A 15,364-nucleotide genomic window follows, 5' to 3' on the forward strand; every position below is an offset into this window, starting at 1 on the left:
TCTGTTGCCCCCTTCTCCTCCTGCCCTCAATCTTTCCCAGCATCAGGGTCTTTTCCAAGAGTTGGTTCTTCTCATCAGGTGGCCAAAGTACTGGAGCTTCAGTTTCAGCATTAGTCCTTCTAATGAATATTCAGGGTTGATTTCCTTTAGGATTGACTGGGGACTCTCAAGAGTCTTCTCCAACACCACAGTTTGAAAGCATCAATTCTTTGGTACTCAGCTTTCTTTATAGTCCAACTCTCACATCCATACATGACTACTGGAAAAACCATAGCTTTGAGTATATAGACCTTTACAGGAAAGCGATGTCTCTGCTTTTTAATATGCAGTCTAGTTTTGTCATAGCTTTTCTTCCAAGTAGCAAGTGTCTTTTAATTTCATGGCTGCAGTCATTGTTTGCAGTGATTTTGGAGTCCAAGAAAATGAACTCTGTCACTGTTTCCATTTTTCCTCCCCCATCTATTTGCCATTAACTGATGGGACTGGATGCCATGATCTTAGTTTTCTGAATGTTCAATTCAACAAATTATGGCCATTAGGTTTTCAGAATGGCCAACAAAGAGTATGCTGAACAGAAATTGTGGGCTGAAAAGGGCCCTTGCCCTATTCATGAGTGTTCAAACTTCTTTTATGACCACAGTATAATATGTAATATTAGATAGACAGGGGAGATAGAGTGAGGAAATGGTGGAAATTGAAACCCTATCTATGGAATTTTCTCAGTGGCTCCTGAGACACTACAATAAAACCAAGTTTGTAAAGATGATTGCACTAGTCCAACATTCTAATTTTATGGACCAGGGAAAGGTTGCTCTTGAGCAGGAAAAGGACTCAGATCTGACTGCCATTCACGAAATGTTCCTCTATTGAATCCAACCTCTGAACAGAATGTTTGAAGCATTCCACATCACTTACGAAAGCATCTAAAAGCCCACTAACCAAGATCCATTGTTTAAGGTATTGTTCCCATGTAGCATATTTTAAAAGTAAAATTAATTTCATGTAAAAAAAAAAACTTACTGGAATGAGGTAGTATGACATACTGAGCAATTGTGACAAAGCTTGAGTGAAATGGCAGCTTTTCTCTTTGAAGATCCTGGGGGGGGGGGGAGGCGCTAAGTTACCGTAAATATTGATATAGGGACGCAAATAAGGGAAAACTTTTCCCTTCAGATTTTAGTTCCTGGGTGGCTCAGTGGCCCCTAAGAACACTGTGGGGGATGAGAGGATGTGCAACCTCTCTTGCTGACTTCTTTGCAATATGTTCTTTCCCTCTCCTGCTCAATGGATTCTCATACTTACAAGCCAAGTCTGAACTCCTCAACCTATCATGCATTCGGGATTTTGCCTCTCCAGTCCCACTCGAGCTTCCAACTTTGCTTGGGCTAGACAAAGTGCTCCTCGAAGTCAGGACTCGTCTCTTAGGCATTTTTGTATCACCAGTACCAAAGAACAGGTCCTGGCACACAGTGGTGAATCAAAATGTGTTTGATGAACCTATTGAAACCTCTTACCTCTAGGATTTTATTAAAAAAAAAAACACACACACACAAAAAACTGTCCCCGTAGGCTGAGTATTCATCCCCTGAATTATTAATCACCTCAGAGGTACTACCTCCTTCTCTGCCTCCACGAACCTCTCAGGCCACTCTCAATGCTTTCACCTAAATTTTTCCTTTCTCGTATTTGTGCCTGGGACTAGTCAATGTCGGACCCAAAGCTATTCTCCGAACCCCAACAAAGCCAGGTAGGACTTAAGTCCCTTAGCTGCTCAGGGCCTGCTGGGAGGCAATAAGTAGAATACCACTCGAATCTCCAGAAATGGGCTCGCTCTGGGGCGGAGTTTCTATGGCAACCATATGGCTAGCCGGCCTCTCCGAAATAGTTTCTCTGGGAACCACAGAGACTCAGTTCCAGCGTGCATCTCTATGGTTTCCACAGCCTAGAAGGGTCGAAACAGCACTTCCGGGAAGATGGCTGCGCACAAGTCACGTTTGTCACATGTTTCTGCGGAGAGGACCTCGCAATGACGGTAAGGGGCTACAGTCCCCCGAATGGTGACTGTCATAGCCCGGGCTCAGGGGCAAATGTGACAGAAAGGGAATAGTTCTACTCAAGTGAAGCTGCGGTCGGAGGGCTGGAGTTTTAACCTCCACAGGAAGGAACCCTAGGGAAAGGAGCCAGCTCTTAAGAACCTCTGTAAGAATGGTAGCCCAGGGCCCCTTCTCCAGAAAACTCACGTTGACTGGAAAGAAGACAGTTCCTGAAAATGTGCTCCCAGCCTTCGCAAAGACTGCGGAGCACAGCCTGAGATCTAGCTTCTGTCCACAGTTACCTGTTCTAGGTCGGTTAAGGAAATTCCTACCTGTGTCATTCAGTTCAACAATTAAGGACTGAACGCATTCAGGAGCTGCATTAAGTGCATCAGGGATTGCAGAATAAGACTAAGCATAGGCTGTGGTATATAATATAATTTCGAATTAATGCAACAAGGCATAGGCTGTGGTAAGTCTTAGAGTTTAAAGCGTAAATGGCTATGAACCTGTGTGTAGTGATTGAGAACACCAGTTCTGGAGTGCCTGAGATCCTAGATCCGCTACTTAACCAGCTATTTGATTTGTGCAGGTAGCTAAACTTCTCAGTGCCATTTCTTCAGTTGTAAGTTACAGTAAAAACACCTTCGAATTCGCTGGTGGTCCAGTGGCTGGGACTCTGCACCTTCACTGCAGAGGGCTAGAGTTCAGTCTGTGGTTGGGGAACTAAGATCCTGCAAGGAACCTGGGGCAGCCAAAACAAAAACCCAAAACACCTCCCTGTGGGGTTGTTGGAAGGATTAAATGAGATAATATGCGTGAAACAGCAACATGCTGGCACTGAGTAAATGCATGTTAGTTGTTTTTGTTATAATAGATCAGAAATAACTTATGAGAAGAGGCAGAGTTTTGAAATGTCCTTAAAGCCCTCAGTGTTTGAATTTTATTTCTCTTGCAGTATCAAGAAGCAGGATAGGGCAATTTCTTCACTCAATGCTTCTCTGTTGGGACTCTCAGGGTGAAAGTTATGTTTTCAGGTAATCATCCTTCAAAGTAGAAGTGTGAACAGAAATGTGAGTCACCCTAAATTTGCTACTTTTCATATCTAACCAGACTAGTCATCATTCTTAAGCTTAATATGTAATGTTTAGGAGGGGTAGGTAACTTAACGATGTGTCTGATTTTTTTACTAGCGTACTTAGTAAACCTTCTTAAACACAAATGAAAATTTTAGCTTTCAAAGTCCTCACTTGGGGACGCTAGAGGATTACTCCAGTAGTGCCGTTGTTGTTGTTCAGTTGCTAAGTTGTGTCTGACTCTCTGCAACCCCATGGACTGTAACCCAACAGGTTCCTCTGTCCATGGGATTTTCTAGGCAAGAATACTGGAGTGGGTTGCCATTTCCTTCTCCAAGGGATCTTCCCAGACAAGGGAGCAAACCTGCGTCTCTTGTATTGGCAATCTGATTCTTTACCACTGAGCCATCAGGGAAGCCCCAGTTTTGCCATTAATCAACTTTTAAAATGGTTCTGCAATGCCTCTAATAAGTGATCTTAATACAAAAGTTAACTTTAGTAACTCAAAGCAGCAGTGATTGTCTTAGTTTTGAATGTCTGTGTAATACGCCATCTTAACCATTTCAAGGCAGATTTTGATATATAAGTTCAGTTCAGTTCAGTCGCTCAGTCGTGTCTGACTCTTTGTGACCCCATGAACTGAAGCACTCTAGGCACCAACTCCCGGCGTCCACCCAAACCCATGTCCATTGTGTCGGTGATGCCATCCAACCATCTCATCCTCTGTCCTCCCCTTCTCCTCTAGCCCTCAATCTTTCCCAGCATCAGGGTCTTTTCAAATGAGTCAGCTCTCTGCATCAGGTGGGTTCAGCTTCAACATCGGTCCCTCCAATGATGGCATTGGATAATGGCATTGCGGAGTCCAAAAAGGAGGAACACCTGAATGACTATAAAGAAATGCAGCTACAGTGGGTCCTTGAACAGCATGAGTTTGAACTGCATGGGTCCACTTAAATGTGGATTTTTTTCAATAAATACTACAGTAGTACCATTGTGGTTAGTTGAATCCTGGCATGTGGAAGGCTGAGTATAGAATTTGGGTTTTGGTTATCAATGGCAGGTCCTAAAACAAGTCCCCCGCTGATAACTAAGGGATGACTGTAGCTGGGAATGTAATAGAAGCAGGGCTACTATACAGTCATGCATCCTGGGCTCATATTTCTAGCTGCATCTCTTACCAGCTGTATAAGAAGCCAGGCAAGAAACCGAGACTTTATTTTTCTCCTCTATAAAATAAGGATAATATCTGTCTTACAGAACTGTCAGGGTTAAATGAGACAGTATAATAGTATGTGTAATCCTCCTGTTAAATACAAGAGCACCTTTCCAAGCTGGACAGTTTCAAAAAGGGTGCTCCAACAAGATGGAAAGACCGTGGTGGTGAAGCCCCCACACCAAGTAAGAGGACAGTGTAAATGCTGGGCACAGGTATAGGATACAGGCTCTATTAAGCACTGCTGTCTTATAACTGGAGGAGGAGATGGCAACCCACTCCAGTAGTCTTGCTGGGAGAACCCCATGGACAGAGGAACCTGGCGGGCTACAGACCAAAGGGTCACAAAGAATCACACAGCTGAGCACAGACAGACATCACTCAGGTTAACAAACATCTCATTGTTTTGCTTTGTTTTTAACATGGTAATAAATCATGGGAGATGTTGTCAGGTAGCGGTAAAGAGTGGGAATTCTGCAGACCAGCTGCCTGAGTTTGAATTCTACGTGCATCAGCTGTGTGACCTTGAGCAAGTCACCTAACCTCTTTAGGCTTTAGTTTCCTCATTTGTACAAAAGGGTAGTAATACTTTCCTGAATGCAAAGTTTAGGAAATCTTCCTGGACTGGGACGATTACATGAAATGATCCGTGCAAAGCTTAGCAAAGCGTGTGGTGCGCTCTCCATAAATTTAGGTATTATCGTTAATATTGGTCCTCCTTGACTTTCAGCATGTTGACCTCTCAGTGGTCAGGGAGCTCCCTAAGGACCAGGCCTCCCAGCTTGGTCTCTGCTTCAGCTCCAGGAAAGAATTCTTCTAAGAGCAGTCAGGACGGATTTGGTACATGATTTGAGCACTTTCTCCTCTGCTCTTAAAGGGATGACAGTGACTGCTTCTTCTCCAGTGAGAGCCTGAAGATAGTGACTTTTCTCACCATGAGTATCACCCCCGAGGTCAAGAGTCGGGGGATGAAGTTTGCTGAGGAGCAGTTGCTAAAGCATGGATGGACTCAAGGTGATTCCCGTGGGGCCCCTTCCACATCCCCCAACTCCCTCACTACCCTGTGCCCAGGGGAGAGGCATTATCCTGGATTAACCTCTATGTAGTCTGTTCAATGGAAGAGGAAAAGTTAAAGAGAAAATTTGCAGAAGAAAATTGCTGACATTTCCAGAAAAGGGAAGAAATATGACTGTGGCTAGTGAGAAGGAAGTGGCTGAGAGAACTGGGAATGGGAAAGAGATGACCTCTGTCCTGAGAGAATTATGGGAAAAGAGAGTTTGGGCTCAAAGACATGCAGACCGTCTGGAGAGGTACTAGAAAGAGTGAACTGGGAGGGTTTCTGAGAGGGACAGGGCACGCCCAATGCTAGGTGTGTGGAATGACAAGGAGTGGCATGTGCCAGGGTTGCTTTGTGAGGGCTTAGGGCAGGCAGTGGAATAAGCCAGGTCATTCGCTGTCTTCTGCAGGCAAAGGCCTGGGCCGGAAGGAGAATGGTATCACCCAGGCCCTCAGGGTGACGCTGAAGCAGGACACTTATGGGGTAAGACTGGACAGACTGCGGGAGGTCAGTGGGGATGGGAGATGGGGGCCTTGAAAATAGGATGAGGAAAAAAAAAAAGAAAAAAAAAGAAAATAGGATGAGGGAGGGGAATGACAAGCCCTGAGTTCACATTTCTCTGGCAGGTGGGACACGACCCTGCCAAGGAGTTCACAAATCACTGGTGGAATGATCTGTTCAACAAGACTGCAGCCAACTTGGTGGTGGAAACTCGGCAGGTATAAGCTCTAATAGTAGGCATGTAAAACATGAGGGCCTGGGACATGTGGGGGTGAGGGTGACGTGGCATCCACTCACACATACTTCCCCCAGGACGGAGTACAGATAAGACGCCTATCTAAGGAGACCACCCGCCAGGATCATGCCAAGCCCAACTTGCTGTATCAGAAGTTTGTGAAGGTATTAGAGGCTGGGGGTGAGAGGGCTCACCCTTTTCCCTTCCCTGGTCTCTTGGGGTCTGAACAATTGCCTTGCATGCCCTACCTGTTCTCAGGACTGTCCTAAGTGGGGTCCTGTGACTAACCTCGCTGTTGCTGACCCAGACTGCCCAGATCCTCAGCAAGAATTGAAATCTTCAGGCTGCATGGATCCCTGCCATCTGCTGAGGGGGCTGCAACAGGGAGTGGGAGGTGGGGGACAGTCAGGAGCTGCCAGAGGAGAGCAGGGCGGGGACATCTATTTCAAAGGACTTAGAAGCCAGAGGAGACCTGAGAGATTATTGGACCCATTGTCTTTTATTTTGCAGATGTGGCCAGAAGGGGGCAGGTGGCTCACTGAAGAGCCCACAGGTGGCTAGTAACAATAAAAACCTGTTCTAGCCAAGGACTAGAACCCAGGTGTTCAGACTTCCCTTTTCTGGCGTGCCAATGGAAGGGAGCTGACATTTAACCATCTTCCATTACCTGCTTAAGGGCTCTGCATGTTATCCAGCAGATCTCTCCCATTCATCCTGTGGCCATCTTCAGCCCCAGTTCAGACCATCATCTCCTGCATGATTTCTTTCACAGCCTCGTAACTAGCTAGGCTCCTCACTGTAGTCTCAATCCCCATGCCAATCAGTTCATCCTCCACAAAGCATCCAGAGTGTTCTCTGTAGAACACAAGTTTCACTGTGTCACTGGCTCCTCCTTGACCTAGGATGACACAGTCTACAGGTGTCAGGCTGACTCGGATGGCCCTTCAGGCCTTGTCCTCACCTTCTTCCCTAGCCTGTTTCTTGCCACTTCTCAGGACCTCTATCTACGCTTTAGCCAGATTGATTCTGAATCTTTTTCAGGTACCATGTTTTTTCACCTTCAAATTTTTGCATATGCTCCCTCTGTCTGGGACATTCTGCTTCCTTTACCTGCTGACCTTTTCCTTGTCTTTCAAAGCCAAGTTAGTTGTAGGAACTATTCCCCAAACCCTGAAGCCTGAGTCAGGTACCCCTCCTCTGGCAGAGATAATTGTTGTTCAGTCACTAAGTCACGTCTGACTCTTTGGGGACACTACGGACTGTAGTCCGCCAGTATTTTCTTCATAGTTGCCTACGTTCTGCCACATCTCCTTCCCTGTTAACCACGTAGGATCTATGTTGGCTGCACCCATTTCATTCTTATTCCACTCTGTATCCCTAGCCTTTTAATCCATAGTAGGTTCTTAACCTGGTTAAATAAAGAACTGTGCATAGGTATTGGGGCAGGGTCAGGGGGCGCACAGGTTGTGAAAAGAACCATCTTTATTGTCTGTTGCTAGAACCATGAGATGACCGCCAGGGGGCACTTGTCCCACTGTGAAGACCTGATGACCCAAGCACTTGTCCCTCCCTTCTCCTTGTTTTGCCCACTAGCTAGCTGGCTGTGGGCCAGGGAGCCAGGACTGCGCCTGCCCCACCCATTCCCAACTGCAGCCCACTTCCTGCCCAAGTTGACATATGCAGGTTGGCACACCTCTCTGGAGGTCTGTAAGGAATGACGTCGGGGGCTGACAGATTTGTGCCTCTGGCTACTTGAGATGGTGGTTGGGAGTGGTTTCCAGAGGGAAGTGGGATGACGGTGGTGTTGAGTGGGCCTTGTCCATCCCCACAATTCCTCCTTCTAGACGGCCACACTGACTTCAAGTGGGGAGAAGCCAGACAAGGACTGGGAAAGCTGCAGTGATGACGACAGCCAGGAGCCCAAGCCTCCAAATGTGTGAGACTTCTTTCTAGTGCTGGGGCATATGGGAGGAGATGCCTTCAAATCTCAGAAGAAAGGATCAGTATAATGCTTGACTGTGGTCTTCTTGGTGGGTGGAACTGTTGTACTAATCTTTGGCACTTCCAGGTTCTAAATAGTAACTCACTGGTGAATGTTTTAGAGGGAAGGAGAGGTCAAGCCTTTCCACCACTTGTAATTCCTGATTCCCACCCCTCTCCAACAGTCTGACTGATGAGATGCTGCTCCAGGCCTGCAAGGGACGAACAGCACACAAGTAAGTAGTGGTTGGCTTCTTGGGCTCCCTTCTGTTCTCCCCATCACAAGCCCACCATTGAGGGTGGCCTGTGCCACTCTTCACCCCAGAGGAAATGATTCCTACTCTTTGCCCATTTCTGAAGCTGCCTGAAGATAGGTAGCTCCTCCTTACCAACTTTGCCTGATTAGGGAAAGATTAGGCCTCTTTTCCCTGATAGCCTCCCTCTGACTTGCTGCTGCTACTGCTGCTGCTAAGTTGCCTCAGTCGTGTCCGACTCTGTGTGACCCCATAGATGGCAGCCCACCAGGCTCCCCTGTCCCTGGGATTCTCCAGGCAAGAACGCTGGAGTGGGTTGCCATCTCCTTCTCCAATGCATGAAAGTGAAAAAATAAAGTGAAGTTGCTCAGTCGTGTCCGACTCCTAGCAACCCCATGGACTGCAGCCCACCAGGCCCCTCCGTCCATGGGATTTTCCAGGCAAGAGTACTGGAGTGGGTTGCCATTGCCTTCTCCCCCTCTGACTTGGGCCCCACCTATTTCAGGGCTGCCCGTCTTGGGATCACAATGAAAGCTAAGCTTGCTCGCTTAGAGGCCCAGGAGCAGGCCTTCCTGGCTCGGCTCAAAGGCCAGGACCCTGGGGTCCCTCAACTGCAGTCTGAGAGCAAGTCCCCCAAAAAAAAGAAAAAGAAAAGGAAGCAGAAAGAGGAGGAAGAGCCTACAACAACTGAAAGGAGTGCAGAAAAGTACTCAGAACACACTGACGAGAGCATCAGAAAAAGCAAGAAGAAGAAAAGACGGCATCAAGAAGAAGGAGTCACAGATGAGAGAGAGGGCACAGCCACAGAAAATGAGGAAGAGACCATAAGAACAGGTGGGCTTGGGGAATTGAAAAACAGAGAGCACGTCGACCGGTCCTTCAGGAAAAAGAAGAGGAGGGGGCAGCACCATGAAGAGGAGAAGGCGGAGCTGGCGGTCTTAGATAATGAGGGAGGCAAGGTGGCTGTCAGTGGAGTTGGAACAGAGGAAGCAGAGAGGAGAGTATACACTCACCCATGTGGCAGAAGCAAGAAGAGGCGGCAGCATGAGGAAGAAGACTTGAACACAGAGGATGAAGAAGTTGAAGAGGCTCTCGTAGATAGTGGGACCAGAGAAGCAGAAAGCAGATCGTGCAGTGATCAGAAAAGGGGGAGAAGCAAGAAGAAAAGATGGCAGTATCAGGAGGAGGAAGTCTTGGATGGACCTGGAGTCAACACTGCGCAGAAAGCAAAAAAGAAGAAACAGAAGAAGAGAGACTGAAGGCCAGGCCACGGCGGGGCCCAACTGATGCCCCTCCAGGAGCTGAGGCCTCAGGGGCCTGAGCTGACGCAGTCTTAGGCACCCTCTCAGCGAGGAGTCCCTCCTGAGGAGGAATCAGCTGCAGAACAGCAGTCTGCTGAGAGGAGAGTGGTAGTGCCGTGTCTGAGTCAAGGGAGAGGCAAGTCCCCCTTACAGCATCTAACCCAGAGATGGTGCATTCAGGCACCTGCAGGGGCCAGGCAGCTAAGGGACCAGGATACGGGGAGCTGATTGGCAATGGGAATGCAGACATCTGAAGAGACATCTTGGCTAAAAGAAGCTGAAAATGTAGATCTATGGAAAATATACTGACTTTTTATTTTGAAGGCTAAGAAAAACATGTAAATTCAGCCCATAGATTGCCAGTTTCTAACTATACCAAATTGAATAAACATCAGCTTGGTCTTCTAGCCTGTAGATAAGTTGTGACTGTCATCTCCATTCTCAGCCCGGGAAGGTCTTGAATACAAACTAGTTTCCTTAGAGGCCTCTGAAGAAATTCCTTCTAAGTCTGGTAGTCTTGCTATGCTGTTAAGTGAAAAGAGAGAGTTCACAGAACCTCACTCAGCTCCCTGTCTGCATCCCTAATAAGAACTCTGTGCGTGTAAAGGACGCATACCTCAGCTGGGAGCCTTTTTCAGCATCTTAAAGTCAACTGTCATTGCCCCCAAATGCCATAGAAACCTCTCATGCATATTGTTCTCCCAGAGAGAGTGCACCATCTCTCCAGAGTTGCTCTCTGGCTGTGCCATCTCTTAACCGTTATTGTCAGAAGAGCTCCTAGGACTCCACAGTTCTGGGAGAGAGGCACTAAGTCTTTATTGAAAAGAATGCCCCCCACCTTCTCTCACTGCAGACGATAGACACATTCCGTGTCAGGGTAGGGTGGTAGGTTCAGCTGGTACTTCTTTTCCAGAGCAGGTGGCACGAAGCGACCCCCCAGGTAGTGGTAACGACCAGTAAACTGGGTTGCAGACTTTTTGGGTGCTGTCAGGGAGATGAGCAAGTCTGGCTGGATCCCTCCAGAGCTTCCCTTCTCCACGTCCCATCCTGAAAAGGTGGTGGTAGTCAGAGCAGAAGGGACCAAGATGTCCAGTCCCCTTCCACACCTTGCTCTGGTCTAATCTTAAAGGAGTGGGAAGCCCCCTGGGTCACCCCATGAGGAAATCATGTCCTTGGAGCTGCACATACTCCTGGGCTCTGGTCTCACAGTCAACATATAAAGGGCATTCCTAAACTCTTTGTTCCTCAGCCATACTTTGGCTCTGTTCTGCACCTCTAGACTCTGAAATCAGAAACCTTGAATCAGAAACAAGAACTCCTAGGTACCTACCTACCTCAAGACAGGGCAGGGCCCTGATCCCCCCAACCTCCTTGAACCCAGCACCTGATGGAATGTCGATGCTTGCAATGGGCACAGTGAGTCCATTCAGGACACTCAGGATGCTGCGGAATGGCTCCCGAACCTCACCCGTGAAGCTGAAGCCAAAGATGGCATCCACCACCAGCTCATACAGTTCATCAATCAGCATCGGCTGTGGTAGAGCAGGAGAAGGAGAAGATGTCACAGCTAGCAGCTTCATAAAGAACCCTTAACAGAAAAGGGCTGTCCTCTGTACCCAAAGGCCATAGGCACAGGGAGAATTTTTAATCTCATTCTAATGGCATTCTGAGGCCTGGAGTTCAGTGCAAGTCACTGATTGAGGCCAAGCTGAGTCCAGTCACATTTTCCGCTCTGAGTGTCTGCCAACCACTGGAGAGGCTACAGTGTAGGACAGCCTGAGACCTGGAGTCAGGAGGGACAGGCTCTGGCCTTGGCTCTGCTGTGAACTGATGTGTGACTTTGGACAAATCACTTAACCTTCCTTTGCACCTCAGTCTCTTCATCTGTAAAACGTGCTAAGGAACTTTAAAACGTTCTCAAGTTACCCACTCCTAAATCCATCATCTGAAGAAAGGGTTTAGGATAAGGATAAGGTAGTCACTTCAGTTCCCAAGAGGGGCACATAATGTATTTACCACATGCTAGGGGAAGAGGAATTGGCTACAGTGTGGAAAGAGTGACCAGGGGAGATTAAGGGGAAATAAAGCTTTATTTATTTCCCCCGGCAACTCATAAATGGAGCACACCCTATGACACCAATTCCATTCAGGTAGCATACTTTAAGCACCTGTGTCAGGCACTCTCCCTGCCCTCTAAGAGTTAATCTAGAGAGGAAGAGTCCTAAGTGAGCTCAGCCTGGAAAGGTGAGGGAAGAGCAGGATGCAGGCAGCAGTACTGAGGAGGGCAGTGAACAGGAGCCACCTACCTCTGGGGGCATTTCACCAAGGAAGGGGATGTCCATTTTCTGGCACTGCGTCACCAGTGCAGTGAAAAGTGGCTTGTTAGGCCTTTTAGGGTAATAGATGGTTGGCTGGTAGCCCTATGAGGAAAGGAAGGGGGTTAAGTCAAGCCCAGGTCTTGGAAACCTCTCCCCCACAGCCCTTCCCTGCGTACTCACAAAGAGTTTGAGGTGTCGAGCACAGACCAGGCCATCTCCTCCGTTATTCCCAGGGCCACAGATGACCAGGACGGTAGGGGGGCTCCTGGACAAGGACGTGGGGGGATATGCCTGAAGGCAGAGTCAAAGGGGATTCAGAGGGGACTCTGGGCAGTGACAGACCAGGCTTGGCCTGGCCGTCCCTCCCCTCACTTCGTTGTGCCTAGGCCAGGGGAGCTTGTACAATGGCTTGCCCCAAAGGTCGAGAGTTGTGCCACTGACCTTGGCAATGGCTGTGGCACAGCTCAGACCGGCCAGCTCCATAAGTTGGTCCACGCTGAACTGGTACTCATTAAACAGCTCCTGGTCCACGGCTTGGGCCTCCTCCTGGCTGAGGAAACCCACGGCCTGAGTCCCCACCCCTCAGGTGCTCCCTCGCGCGGGCGGCGCTGCCGCCCCAGGTCCCGCCCCCTTGGGTTCCACCCAAGTCCTACGCCCCGCTTGCCCGCTCAGAACCTCGCCTACCTCAGGTACTTCACTGCTGAACTCGCCATGACTTCTGAGTCCCGGCGGCCACCCGAGATCACTCGCTGCGGTACCCACCAGGTGGCTCCTGCGCGACAGGAGCCGGCCTGGACTCTGACGCGTGACAGGCGCGAGCCTGCAACCAGCAGCCCGAGCCCCAGAAGCGCCCGCAAACCGGACATCCAGCTAGCCAGGAGGGAGCCCTCCGACCCGCCCGGCGCATGCGCAGCACTTAGCCCTGCCCCCGAGGGGCCGGGCCCGCACTCACCCTTGCCGGAAGTGGTCCTAGGACTGGCAACTCCGCCGCTTCTCCTCGTGTTACCGTGTGCGCCAACGCCCGGGTGCCTTCCCACCCCGGCCCCGCCTCCGTCAGGGCGTCCGGTCTTACGGTCTGGGTCCCTGCCCATCGCCGAAGCATTTTCATATTGCCTCACAAATGACCCGAAGTGCTTTGCTCTCAAGCGCCCGTCGGTAATAATTCGTCATTTCTTCATGTTTTTGTGTAGCAGTTCTGTTACTGCTAAGCTGTACAGCACAGCAGTTAACCCGGGTTCCTGCCCTACCACTTACTGAGTGAACTTGGCTCTCCAGATTTGTTGCCTGTCTATAAAATGGGATACGAGTACATATGGGGCTGTATTCCATGCAAAGCCGTAGACAGCGTCAGGCACATAGGGCTCAATAAGTGAATGTTCTTATTAACACTACTAAGCGTTTCATATAACTTGGGACCCCTCTCCCCACTCAATTAGCCTCGCCTATCTCTGCTTACCTGGCTTCCTAGGTAAAGAACCCGCCTGCCAATGCAGGAGAAGTAAGAGAGGCGAATTGGATCCCTGGATGGGGAAGATCTCCTGGAGAAGGAAATGGCAACCTACTCCAGTATTCTTGAATCCCACGGACAGAGGAGCCTGGCAGGCCACAGTCCATGGGGTCACAGAGTCAGACACGACTTAGCGACTAAACAACAACAGGATCGAGGGGGGTGTTTTTATGCTAGTTTATTCTTTTTCTGTAACATGAATTCCATTCCTGGCTAGTTTACTGAGAAAAGCAAAAATCCCTCCTACTTTAAAAGAAAAAATTATTTATTTCGGCTATGCTGAGTCTTCATTGCTGAGTCTGAATAAGGGTTTTTCCTTATTCACAGCGGGGGGCTGGGGGGGAGCTACTCTAGTTGGACTTTTCATTGCGGTTGCTTCTCTCGTTTCAGAGTCCGGGCTTTAGGGCACTCAGGCTTCAGTGGTTTGCGATTCCTGGGCTCAGTAGTTGCGGTTCCCCAGCTCTAGAGCACAGGCTCAGTAGTTTCGGCACGTGGGCTGAGTTACTCTGCGGCATGTGGGATCTTTCTGGACCAGGGATCGAACCCATGTCTTCTGCATTGGCAGGCAGATTCTTTACCACTGAGCCTCAAGAGAAGCCAGAACCCCTCTTACTTTTAAGTATTCCTCTGATGCTGTGTAGTGAGTGCTGTGCTCAGTCGTGTCTGACTCTGCAACCCCATGGATTGTAGCCCACCAGGCTCCTCTGTCAATGGGATTTTTCAGGCAAGAATACTGGAATGGGAGGCCATTTTCCTTCTCCAGGGGATCTTCCCAACCCAGGGATCGAACCAGTGTCTCCTGTGTCTCCTGCATCACAAGCAGATTATTTAGTTATCCACTGAGCCATCTGGGAAGCCCATTCCTCTGATAGTCTCCTTTTTTTTATTATAAGAGGCTTATGATCGTCTATGGGTTGTACCTTGCCTTCATCTATGTTTATTTTACATGTCTGATGTGGAAAATTGAATGTATCAGACTGTGATTGTGGTGGAAAATTGCTTTGGTTAGACTATGTTTGTGGTTTACTCATTCTTGTTTTTTAGTTTATTCATCTTAATTGAAATAGAGTTTACATTATAATTGCATAATCTTATCTAAGACTTCACTAATTTTGTTTTATAGCTTCACCAGTATATAAGTAGCTTCACTTTTATATATTAGTCATGACTTAGTGACTGAACAAGACTCCCTACAGGCCTACTTGAGAAAATTGGTCAATTCTGAAGATTCATTTCCAAAACACAATGTGAAGAATGTGTCTTTGACATAGATAACATTTTGAGTATATGTACCCAGTGCTGACGTGAGTCTTCTCATTTTATCCTTACAACAACTGTTATTATCCCTATTTTACAGACGAGGAACTGAGAGTGTTAGTCACTCAGTAGTGTCCGATTCTTTGCAACCCCATGGACTGTAGCCGGCCAGGTTCCTCTGTCCATGGAATTCTCCAGGCAAGAATATTGGAATAGATGCCATTCCCCTCCCCAGGGCATCTTCCTGACCCAGGAATTAAGCCTGGGTCTCCTGCACTGAAGGCGGATTAGGAAACTGAGGCTCAAAGATGTTGAATGATATGTCCAATGATACACTGATAGCTGTCAGTGGAGATAGGACCCAAGCAGCTTGACCTAAAGTCTGAAGTCTTAAGCATTATTCTATGCTTAAATGCCTCTCCAAATGCAGAGCTATATATCTGAAGCTATATATCTGAAGTCAGCAGTTATCAACTGCTGACTTCATTCAGATGAGATGTAACTATAAAATAATAACACAAAATATATCCCACCATACACACTTAGAATTTATGAAACAACCAATGAAGGCTATCTTCAGGAAGGCAGTGCCCAACCTACTCCACCTTGCTGCCTTTCACATTTTGGAGTGT

At 48.2% G+C, this 15,364-nt stretch overlaps 2 protein-coding genes across 4 annotated transcripts; one reads left to right on the forward strand and one right to left on the reverse strand.

Moving 5' to 3' along the window:
- Nucleotides 1-1,927: 1,927 nt before the first annotated feature.
- On the forward strand, nt 1,928-10,069 carry LOC133239397 (G patch domain-containing protein 4). Of its 2 annotated transcripts, none has more exons than XM_061403441.1 (9): nt 1,928-2,032; nt 2,992-3,106; nt 5,200-5,336; nt 5,789-5,862; nt 6,006-6,098; nt 6,193-6,279; nt 7,960-8,051; nt 8,281-8,331; nt 8,855-10,069. In XM_061403441.1, coding segments are annotated over exons 2-9 (1,290 nt in total). In that variant the 5' UTR covers nt 1,928-2,032; nt 2,992-3,104; the 3' UTR covers nt 9,609-10,069. The 2 variants fall into 2 exon arrangements, with proteins under 2 accessions (XP_061259425.1, XP_061259415.1); XM_061403431.1 differs by having other exon boundaries at nt 2,992-3,070.
- On the reverse strand, nt 6,596-12,887 carry NAXE (NAD(P)HX epimerase). Of its 2 annotated transcripts, none has more exons than XM_061403460.1 (7): nt 12,653-12,887; nt 12,410-12,518; nt 12,149-12,259; nt 11,957-12,070; nt 11,035-11,182; nt 10,489-10,697; nt 6,596-6,970 (listed from the first exon to the last, which is right to left on the reverse strand). In XM_061403460.1, the coding sequence occupies exons 1-6, from the start codon at nt 12,832-12,834 to the stop codon at nt 10,495-10,497; spliced, it is 867 nt and encodes a 288-aa protein (XP_061259444.1). In that variant the 5' UTR covers nt 12,835-12,887; the 3' UTR covers nt 6,596-6,970; nt 10,489-10,494. The 2 variants fall into 2 exon arrangements, with proteins under 2 accessions (XP_061259444.1, XP_061259433.1); XM_061403449.1 differs by lacking the exon at nt 6,596-6,970 and adding an exon at nt 9,943-10,175.
- Nucleotides 12,888-15,364: the final 2,477 nt, after the last annotated feature.

The sequence above is a fragment of the Bos javanicus genome, chromosome 3, assembly GCF_032452875.1.
Source record: "Bos javanicus breed banteng chromosome 3, ARS-OSU_banteng_1.0, whole genome shotgun sequence".
NCBI classification, from domain to species: Eukaryota; Metazoa; Chordata; class Mammalia; order Artiodactyla; family Bovidae; genus Bos; species Bos javanicus.